The 11,752-nt window shown below is 34.7% G+C and overlaps 2 protein-coding genes and 1 pseudogene across 3 annotated transcripts in view; 1 reads left to right on the top strand and 2 right to left on the bottom strand.

Moving 5' to 3' along the window:
* The window catches only part of LOC117690149 (E3 ubiquitin-protein ligase TRIM71-like), a 29,417-nt gene extending 20,496 nt beyond the window's left edge, over window positions 1–8,921 (bottom strand). Inside the window, exons 1-2 of one of the 2 annotated variants that reach the window (XR_010708888.1) lie at window positions 8,633–8,921; window positions 8,097–8,328 (exon numbers count right to left, since the gene is read on the bottom strand). The gene's annotated coding sequence lies outside the window, so the exon portion shown is untranslated. Of the gene's footprint in view, window positions 1–8,096; window positions 8,329–8,632 lie in introns of those variants that run through there. The other variant, XM_066070282.1, reaches the window with a different exon arrangement.
* Window positions 3,416–11,752, top strand: part of LOC136271016 (exportin-7-like) — a 20,232-nt pseudogene continuing 11,895 nt past the window's right edge.
* The window catches only part of LOC117685973 (E3 ubiquitin-protein ligase TRIM71-like), a 27,848-nt gene continuing 20,459 nt past the window's right edge, over window positions 4,364–11,752 (bottom strand). Inside the window, exon 2 of the mRNA XM_066070289.1 lies at window positions 4,364–7,844. Coding sequence (XP_065926361.1) covers window positions 6,142–7,803 — 1,662 coding nt within the window. The 5' untranslated portion in view covers window positions 7,804–7,844 and the 3' untranslated portion in view covers window positions 4,364–6,141. The remainder of the gene's footprint in view (window positions 7,845–11,752) is intronic.

Below are 11,752 nucleotides of genomic sequence, written 5' to 3'. Positions count from 1 at the left end.
ATAGTATATAAATAGTGCCTGTTTGGGAGTGTAACAGTTGAAATTGACACCCCGAGAAAACCATTGTCAACCGACGCGAAACGGAGGTTGACAATGGTTTTCGAGGGGTGTCAAATTCAACTGTTATCCTCCCAAACAGGCACTATTTATTTTGTTATACTGAATGTCTTAATTTTTAAGAAAATTTGAGGCTTTTATATAGGAATAATGTGAATTCTACAGCGAACCGTACGCGCATAATTTTCGCGCATGTAACATTTTTTAATGTTACCCGTTGCTAAGTGCGTTGCAAACGCGGAGGGTAATAGACAGGATTATGAACTGCGTCTTAACCAATCAGATTTTAGTATTTACATGAAAGTATAATAATTCAAAATAACATCTGATAATATATAAACGTAGAAGATATCTCGAATGATCATGCAAATCTTTTAAACACATCTTTGTTTTAACTAGGGAAGTCAATAAGTAATAAATGAATTTGATTTATAATAAAGTTAAAAATTTGAAAATCTTAACATTCGTTGGCAAATGTCGTTTTATTTTATTTTTCTTGTCACGCTTACACATGTATGTACTATTAATTGAGCCATATTTCATCAACATGCTAACGTTCCATGCTAAGTTATTGCCCCGGTCTTATTTAATAATGGAAGTTTTATAATTATAAAAACAAATGCCCTGAGATTGATTGATTCGATTTAATTTGTAATTATACATATTGATTTATTTGTCGAGCTCACTAATGTGTTGAAAACTGCGTTGTCTTTTGTCTCTTATCTTCATGAAACTCCAAAAGATTTGATAGATATGTTTGTGGGTGTATGTGTGTGTTTAAGGAAAAGGGGGAATGGGTGGGCTTGTTAGATCTGTCTATGTCAGAGTGTTATAATATAACAACAATGATTGGCAGTTTCCAGGAACCTTACTATATATCTGCAGTATAAAATAACCAGCAACATCAACCAAAACATCAACACTCAGTGACTCTTCATATACAACAAGATGACGATACCAGTAGGGCTGTCACACAACAACCTGTCACAAGCAAAGTTAATAAAAAAGCCATAAAAAAAAAAAACAACAACAACAAAACCAAAAAACAAATTGTGCAGAGACAAGAGTCCCAAGATGGTTATATGATTATACTAGTAGGGCAGTCACACAACAACCTGTGACAAGCCAAGTTAAAAAAAAGCCAAAAAAACAAACAAAGAAACAAACGTGTGCGTACACATACAGAGACAAGAGTCCCAAGGACCTTAACGCTCACCTGATTATGATGCAATCCTGTTAAGGATCTGTAGAATGAAAACTTTAAAATACTTTATGATGAGGTAAAAAAAATGATATATTATAGCATTGAATGATTTATTTTTGACGTCGTCGTGTCAATAACTGCCGTCAGGTGAGCAGACAAATTGAATAACGCGCGTTAGCGCGTTATGATAATTTGTCTGCTCACCTGACGGCAGTTATTGACACGACGACGTCAAAAATAAATCATTTAATGCTTATATTTACATTCCCTTGCTGAAGAAATCAATTGTTTACTTAAATAAATCGATATAAAGTGCAGATCACGGAGGGAGTGAATAAGTAACAGCAAGAACAGCTGTTTGGTAAAACCGGTTTAAACTGGTTTTCACATAGACTGTTGAGATGAGATCGACGAGCATGAAAATATAATCCATGATAAATAACTCTTGAAATGTTGCTTTTAACAACAAAGTCAACTTTTTGTTTAATAATTATAAAACATGGTGTTTCGACAACATTCATGAAATACAGTTTTTTAACCGATAACATAGAAATCACGGTTTAAGAACTATTTATGTATATTACTCGTAAATTCATACGCAGTGAATAGGTGTTGCATTTAGAGGCATTTAAACATCACGGAATTTAATGGAAAAACACAGTAGAATGTAAATATTAAAATATATTATTATAAAGAAAACGAGATATTCATTTATTGACGAAGGATCAAGAAAATAGATCAGTCTGTTATCTCAATTTTTCAAAATAGATGTTTATAGTTTTAAAAACGAATACAAACTTGAAAAAGAAAGACATCAATTATGACCTCATCAGCAGGTAGCTTAAAGTTATTGCATTTCAAATGATAAGATATACGGAAGAAAAACTTACTAAAAATAAGCGAAGTTCATGTGACAGCAGTAAAGGGAGGTAAATAATAAATATCCAAGGACAATTAACATCTTTGATGATTACATTCTCCTATATATGCTTATGTATGTCACTTTCAACAAAACGTCAATCACTCATGAAAAAACAACAAATTTCAAACTGTTTTTGATTCCTACATGCGTTAAAAAACTTGAACTCCTCTTTCGAATAATCCTTAATAATACCACGATTACACTCGGAGGCGCTTAGAATATAGAAAATATATCAAATAAACTACTCAAATAATATTTTCTTAATTTTAAAAGCAAGGCATGACTAAATATTCGATATCGATACCAGTGTTTATAAAACATGTTTAGCACATGCATTTCGGCAATAAGCAGCTAGTGTAGAAAGCAGTTGGCAGTTGAATGTGGAATTTTTGCATTAACATTGAGATTGATATTTAATCAGTTAATTGTAAATCTACGATATATAAATGTAGGTACCGTGTTTATTTTTAGTCGAGTCACTTTAGTAATTGTGCTGGATTGATTGAGAAATTGTCCTCATTATAACAAATACTGCTTCAAATTATCTCATTATTATTAGGTATTGATATGTATTATACATCTGAATATTTTTTTCTTGATAATATTGAAATATTTATATATAAGAAAACTGAAGAGCCAGATTTAAGTTTTAATGAATGTTTCCATTCGTAAATATATTTTTGTGGCACTTGGCAATGAACCCAATTCATGCCGGTTTTTATTCTTTGTTTTGGAGGGGGGTGGAGGGGGTTGGACCCCACTCCTACCCCATGAAAACTTTAACAATGTTTATAATTATTCTCCATTGACAGAAAAAGATCCCGGACCATGCCACCCCCCCCCCCCCCCACAAACACTGCAAGAAAATTTCTTGGATCCGTGCATACAATTTATTCTTTTCCTAGATCTAAATTATATCGTTGCCCACTTACTTTATTTCGACTATTTCAGAACTTACATTCTTCCTCTTTAAAATTCCGAGCAGGCCCCGGGCTCTTCAAAATGTAGGCTATAAATTTTTTTTTTATAATGGAAAACGTTTGCCAAAGTTACCCTTAATATTCGATCAATGGAAAAAATAAAATTAAAAAAATATCTGTATTTTTCTCCACGACAAATTTTGAGCCCTCTTTTGAGACCCTTTTCTGCTGCGAGGACACCCCCCCCCCCCCTTCCTCATATGAAAATTGACTTGGGGCTTGATGACATTTCAAGGTCGGGTTTGGAATATAATGACTTGTCGTCTGGAGGATGCAGACTGCAGCAGAGGGACATTTTTTACACGTAAAGAAAAGACGTACTTTTTATTGTTTATGATTTATATGGTTTAATTTATGATTCAACATTGTGCAGTGTTACTTTTTTTTTAAAAGCGTGTGTTGTCAAACTCTTACTGTTGTGACGGTCAGACCGGTTCGAATACCGGCGCCAGATAGCTCAGTTGGTAGAGCACCTGACTAGAGATTCAGGGGGCCCGGGTTCGAAACCCGGTCTGGTCTGTCATTATTTCTCCCACCCCGTTACATTTGGTGCCGTGACCAACCCCTGGAACTGACAGGTGAACTCCTGCCAGAGGAAGAGCCTGGGGTGATCTTCGGGGACGAAGATCATTTAAGGGGGGAGGAATGAGACGGTCAGACCGGTTCGATTACCGGCGCCAGATAGCTCAGTTGGTAGAGCACCTGACTAGAGATTCAGGGGGCCCGGGTTCGAATCCCGGTCTGGTCCGTTATTATTTCTCTCATCCCGTTACACTGTTAAAGCACAGGCCTCTAAAGTCAGACATAAATAATAAGTTATTTATGTCTCTGCTAAAGCTAGTGTACCTTTACACAGCATAGAGAATAATACATATATATCTCTTTCCATGTATACATGTACTCACTGTATCATTGTATCATCATTATATTTATTAACGTTACATTTTACAGCCTATACAAGTAGGGCTGTAATACATGTATCATACTGAACACATCTTCTTAATAAAAAAAAAGCCAGTTGCCTGATTTGCCACTTTTATTTTAGACTTTTATTATAAAACAGAAATTGGAAATCATATAATCTTTATTAAACTAAAGTAGTATGGATATTTAAGTAAATAACAACAATTTTACACAGAGAATGAACGAAAACACTGCATGTAGGTGCTAGGTGTGTTATATTGCATTTCATATTGTTTTCAAATTTTTATCAATAAAAAGCAGAGGCAATACGTGTCTCTGTTACATTTTAGCGCCCAACGTGGGGTTAAAATAGAGTTGATTCTACAATAGCTACTGTTGTATCACACATTTATATCACAGTTATGGTTTCATTTTGATCACAAATGCTATGTTAAACTTTAGTTTTATTACAAATACACCTTTGCTAGCCAAGGGTGATGATATCCAGTGGATAGAGAAACGCAAGTGGATCACCTTGCCCCCTTTTCAATTGCACGCTTTTTTTTAGTGTACGGCAGAAAATTGTGAGGTGATTTGTTTGTAGATAAACACCATGGATCTTCACCTTTTCCTAGCTAAGATTTGCAGTTATTTATACAGTTATATTAGATTGGTAGATTGAGCTACACTGTGTATGTCCAAAATTAATTTATCTGGTATTTTATGCTTCAAAGGTTTCAAATTTGCCAAAATATAGACACAGTAGGGCAGCAGTACTTTAATATTTTCATTGTTTAATTAAAATTCCTGCCAGTGCCTTTTGTCAGTAAATACAAATTAAGGTAATGTTGCATACCTGGTGTGTATTTATATTGAGAGGGTATACTGGAATATACATGTACCTTATACATTTAATGGCATTTAGGGGCCTGTGCAGAGAGAGAGATCGAGAGAGAGAGAGAGAGAGCCTAACGTCTTAGATACCATTAATGGCATTTTTGATCACATGGATTAAATGCCATAGTAAAAGTGTAACTGTTGATATGAATTAATTAAAAACACAATTTATCTGGCAAACTGAATTTATTAAAAAAACTCAAAATTTCATTTAAAACATCATCATGTAAATATACTACTTGTTTAATTACATTTTTCAGGAGCAACCGATGAGTTCAGTCAAAAAAAAAAGAAGAAGAAGAAAACTCAGAGAAAAAACAACTAGGCCCTGAACCTTTTGGATGTGGATTTTCTGAAATTTAAACATTCATCAAAGAAAACATGGCTGTTAGAAAATGGCACATGACTATTCCTAATCAAAAATCAAACATCTACTCCAATTCTTAAGATTTAAAAGGTAAGTAATGATAATTAGGTCAGACAATGTGAATTCTACTTTGGTTAATATACCTGTACCACTCCTCTTTATAAGTAATGGGCCTCAGTCCCTTTGTGGCCTCGCTCCATTGCTGGTAAAGAATTGAGTGCTACACGTCCATTAACCTTCGTTACATGTATTTAAACATGTAGCAAAAAGTTTGTTGATAACCACATGTAAAAAAACAAATTTGTTGACATGTTATGGATAAACTGTCATCTTATATATACATCTAATAAAAATAGAGGTAGTGGTTAATTATATACCTATAGACACAGCCAATTTGATTATTGTACTTTACAATAATAGACAGTCTACATGTTATTTGAAAGAACATTTTGTTTACATTAAAGATATAAAAACTTTGTGTTAAAACCCACATAGTTTGATGACATGCAATAATCATACACATGGAAACCTACATGTAATGTGTTTACATCTTATATATCTGGTTAAATTTTTTACATGTTACACATGTTTCATACAAGATATGAAGGTAGTGATTATTGCAGAAAATTTACATTTATATACTGACTGTATGTAGAATATAAACACACACAGTAATCCCATCTAATATACACCGTATATATTCAGATGTAAACAGTTACTTTACTTGTAATATTTACACACACAGTATGTAATTTATACTTGGTTTGTTTGTTTACATCTAATTTATACAGTTCATTGATTTACATGTAAATTACGTGTAATATTGGATTTTCTTCACTTTACCTGTGTACTCGGCCACAAAGAGGTTGTCTCTGGTGTCCACACATAAACCCCATGGATCATACTGTAAATGACAGTTGTCAATGTAGCGGAGGAACTGTCCGTCCTGATCCAGGATGTGGATACGGTGGTTGTTAAGGTCTGCTGTCAGGATCCGACACTGGCTGTCTGTTGTGATGCCGTCTGGACCAAATGATCCCTTGGTACTAGAGGGAGGACCAGTGTAGGTAAACCGGAGTTTCCCGGCCTGATTGACCACCACTACTGCACGGGCTTTATTGTCTGACACACAGATATCTAGGTTCCTGTTCTCACTGATGTATTTAGTGTCACCAGATGAATAGAGAGGTTGTCCTTTGTCGTCGTACTGAATACTTTGTTTCTCTGTGGAGCCAGAGTAACACACAACTTTGGATTGTTTATCATCACTGTCCATGACAACCAGGAGGTCACCAGAGGAGGTACTACAGACACCGTGAGGTCTCCACCCCCGTAGTCTGATCACTCTCTGTATCTGTGTATTCTTCACTATGTTCACAGTTCTATCTCTGTAATCAGTATAAACTAGATCCCCACTCCTTGTCACTGCTATGTCGTGTGGCATGCTCCCTGACTTGGTTTGGATGGACTCCACTAGTTCTCCCTGCAGGTTGAAGAGTTTCATCATGCTGTCATTACCAAACGTCCATACTTCTGTATCATTCAGACACGTCACACCATATAGTCCATACCCTCTGTCTATAGCTGTGATGACCTGGGGTACATCCATCAATGACCGGTCTGGGGGAGAGGACTCGGCTCCCTGGGGTGGCATACTGTAGTCTTGTTCCTCTGTTGTAAAAGATAATGCTGACAGAGAACCAAACTGTTTAATCAGCTGATCTTTGTGGATTTTCTGAGGCCTAAAGTTTGGTAAGGACACTTTTATTTTAGGAGGCAATCTTCTGAATTCAGCATTCCTGGATTTGTACTCAGAGACAAGGCAGACATCTTTGGAGTTCAGTAACTTCTTCAGTTCAGCAATGGTCTGTGTGATTTTAGAAATGGTGCATGTGATTTCATTTTCCTGTTTATTTAGGATTGGCAGGTGTTTGGATTCCATTTCCTCCACGTTAGATTTCAGGTTTGTGATAATGGTGTCTATTTCTCTGTGCCAGACTTCTCCTTGTTTGTCAATTGCTGTTGTCAATTTCTGGGAGTTTTTACTCAGATCAGCTTTCTGCACTGGGATGTTGGATGCAATCTCTTTGTATTTAGGATAAAGGAATTTCTCTAATTCTTGCAAATCTTTTTCCAACTTTTCCGTTTTGCTTTCAATGGTTTTTAAAATATCATTTTGTATGTGTCCTAAATGTTTTTTAGAAGAAATACACTGTACACAAATAGGAATGTCACATTGTTCACAGTGGAGTTCACATTGTTTGGTGGGGTGTTTCCTACACTTGGGATAGTTCAGAGTGGTTAAGTATTGTTTAAGTGGCACCACATTATGGACTTTAGAGGAATCAGAGAAATGTTTCTCAACACAGTTTCCACACAGATGTATGTGACAAACTTCACAGTACATGGGGGCCACAGAGTCCTGACACAGGGTGCAGCGTACAACATCCTGGGCACTGTTCCTGGGGTCCATGGTCAGCTGACTTTTTCTTTACTTTCTATGGGGATATTTATCTGACAAGAATAATTTGGAACATGTAAATCCATGTAACATGGAACATGTAAATATGTGTACACATGATGACAAAATTACATCGAATTACATGTATATTAATAATGCATTGAAACAAATTAAGGCAGTTGATACATGTATGTTGAATATTTAAATGTAAAATATCAAATCATAATACTAATAATGTAAATATTATTTTGCATAATAAAATATGTTCAAATCAAATCAAATCATAATACTATAACATGCTATTTTTTATTTCAATGTGGAATGTGGAATTTACCGGTTCTTAACTTTAATATCTACATTCAGTAAAAATTTAGACTATGAAAATTTCAAAACATTTTTAGTAAGTTGAAGAACTTAATCAATTCAAATCCAGGTAAACTACCAAACGTCACAATCCAACATATGGCGGGTGTTCTGGGAGTTTTACTTTGTTCCTGGTCCCCCCAGCTACCCGTGGAATTTAAAGGTTGCAACATTCTGTGTGCACAATGTTAATGTAGATGACAAATTAATGTTCTTTGTCAACACAATACTTGCAGTTCATTCCCCTGCAGCTTTTGATTTTTTATAAAGCCCAATTATTCTAAAAATATATATGTGTAATGCCTCCCCCCATTAAAAAATGAATTTGTAGAAAGTGGGATTCATAGAATGTATCATGCATGTCTGATGGTCTTTGTTCATTTTTCTGTATAATCTTTGATTTTCATTTTAAAATTTGGTATAATTATATAAATTTATTGAAAAGATGTAACAGTTGATAATATGTAAAAAATCATACCTGCATGTATAAAGGCTGCCAAAAGATATTATAGACCAACTTCCATAATGTTAAAAACTGATGAAAAACTTCAAAAATCCAACATGGCGGGTCGCAAGTGTTTATTGTCCTGTACAGGATCACGTGATTCAGATTTAAATGTCAGGTACACACCTGTAATATGACAAGGACAGTTAAATAAGATATCTGAGTGCTCTTACCTTTAGCTTCACACAGTTATAGGAGTGTTTATAAAGATTGTTCTAGCTAGTTCATACGTATGTATGGTAATGGCTTTTTCACTACTGCATTTTGTATATTCAATGTAAAGTGCTCATAAAACGGCATGGCCAATCCAATATAATTTAGTCGAATCTAGGTCAAGCATTGTTAGGAGGTTTAAACAGAAAACAAATTCTTTATTTGATAAAAACATAGATATGTTTACAGTAATTTAAATTACCGAGGTTAGTATTTAAACAATAAAATGCTTTATTTGGTGATTCATGTGGGATATAAAGGTGGCGACATTGCAGAAAAAAATACAAAACCCCGTATTGTCATCAATACATCTTCCTACGTGTATACATGTACAAACAAACAAACAAACAAACAAACAAACAAACACTTCTATTGTCACGTAAACAGACTCTTATGTTGTAAGGTGAACAAATAAACACTTCTGTTTCATGTAAACAAATACTTCTGTTTATCAAATTACTTAAGCTCCTGTCTATTGATTTCTTTAAAATTATTGTGTTATTCATATTACGGTATCAATTTAAAAATGAAAAAATAAAAGTGATATACCGGTAAAAATATAAGCATTCTTCACAGTTCTTTAGATGATTACAGATGGAAAGAGAAGCTGAAACTTTTAACTGCCTTTTCATAAAATTATCTTATCTGTTTATACCAACATTTACATTAAGTGTGTTTAATTTATAGATTTCATTTTGTACTGGAATTGAATGACTGCTTGAAAGACATGAATTCTCAAAGAGATAAATCTAAAAGTACATGTAATTAAATATGCCTCAACATATTATTGGGTATTAAGGCCAATCTTTGATTTCAGCCTTCCTGGACGGAGCTACAATGGAGCTATTCTTCAGCCTTTACGCCAGTCTGCCCCCTTTACTCTCATCCATAGTTAGATTTCTTTATGAACTCTAAAATTGTTATTACTTGTTTCAAGCATTCCCTGTTCATGAGCGTTTCAGTTTTTGGCTAAATTTATGTATTGAGATTGTTTTATTAAGAACACTTTTTACAGGAATAAAATTGTGGACTACAAAAGTATATATAGATATGATAGTTTTTGAAAAAAACAACATACCCAGTTAGGTATTGCATGCTGATCTATACTAATATCCCAAATTATTAAAAAGGAAAATATGCCAACGAGGCAAAGATTAATCCCTGCTTCTACACGTAAGACTTGATACAATGTTTATACAATCACATAAAAAATTTTTTGATTACCAATTACATGTAGCTTGTTTTTGATTTCAGGCCTTATCCTCTCTGGTACAAATTGTGTTCGTGAGGCGATCGTTGTTCAACAACACAGAGCGTGCCAAATTTCTCAACGAGCTAGTGACCGGAGTTCGCAACATTCTAGAAAATCCACAGGTATGAAGTGCATGTTAGTCTATTTTGTGTTTGATTAATGAAACTGAAGCACAGTGGTCTATCAACTGCCACTGGGCTACTTATTTTAATTTAAACTTATACTAGTATGTGAAGTTAGGAGATTTTGTGGGGAAATTTTGCTGTCTTAGAGAAAAACTACATGTACTTAGTTCTTGTTGTTTTGATCTGTTATTTGTGGGCTCAAAAAGAATGAAAAGAAAAATTAATGAAAGTACATTTATTTTCATTACTTATTATTGCATATTGCTTTGCTGCTCTCTGTCGGTCGGTTGGTTGGTCTGTCGGTCAATCGGTCCACCAATAGTTTCTTGTCATTTTCTTCGCAAAGGATGCACATATTGAAATGAAATGATATACATGTTTATCATAAAAATATTTAGGTCAAGTTAAGTTTTTGGTACGTTCAAGTATTTTTGACAGAGTTATGTGCCCTTGTAGTTTCCGTTCATTTTCTCACAGTTCTTTCCAAGGGAGGAGGGCATAAGTGTTTTACAAACATCTCTTGTTTATTGTGACTTAGTGTTTAGTAGGAAATTTGAAAAGATTAAGACTTGAAATACAAAATCCCATGGAATGTTGCAGGCTTTGTCCGATCCGAGTAACTACCATGAGTTTTGTCGCCTGTTAGCAAGGCTAAAAACAAATTAACAGCTGGGAGAGTTCGTCAAGGTCACAAATTATCCGGAACTGATCAAACGGATTGCAGAGTTTACTGTGACCAATCTGAGGGTAAGAATTTTTAAATGGATAAAAAGAAACCAATGTGCATTTTTGCAATGGTGGATTATACAAGTGTCCTTTTATAACCGAAATTAGTGATAAGTGTAATAAATTATAATTTGGTGTTGCACAAGACCAAATGGCATTGCTAAGTGTACCTGGTAGATGATCACACAGATTCAATTAACAGTTGAGGATTCAAACCAGCAACACTTGAATTGATGGCTAATCGTAGATTAAATATAGAATTTGTAATTGTGTTTAACAAGAATACCAGAGATTTAGATAGTGACAATTTAGATAGTGACAATTTAACAAGTATAGGATGCTTGTTTTGCAGCAAATGTGGCAGTTTGCACCTAACAGTGTACACTACCTGTTGAGTCTGTGACAGAAGATGGTGGCGTCCATGCCGTACGTGAAAGCTAACGAGCCCCACCTGCTGGAGACGTACACACCGGAGATCTTCAAGGCCTACACCATGCCCCGCCTAGAGTCGGTCACTGTCGTCATCAAGTGAGCATTGTCACCATAGTCCTCACACAGCTAGTTCTTGTAATATAGAGCTTGTACTTGTAATATAGAGCTTGTACTTGTTATATAGAACTAGAACTTGTAATAAAGAGCTAGTACTTGTAATATAGAACTAGTACTTGTAATATAGAGCTAATACTTGTAATATAGCGTTAGAACTTGTAATATAGAGCTAGGACATGTATTATAGAGTTAGTACTTTTAATATAGAGCTTGTACTTGTTATATAGA

This window comes from Magallana gigas, chromosome 8 (genome assembly GCF_963853765.1).
Source record: "Magallana gigas chromosome 8, xbMagGiga1.1, whole genome shotgun sequence".
NCBI classification, from domain to species: domain Eukaryota; kingdom Metazoa; phylum Mollusca; class Bivalvia; order Ostreida; family Ostreidae; genus Magallana; species Magallana gigas.
This window is presented reverse-complemented; position numbering and strand designations above follow the sequence as displayed.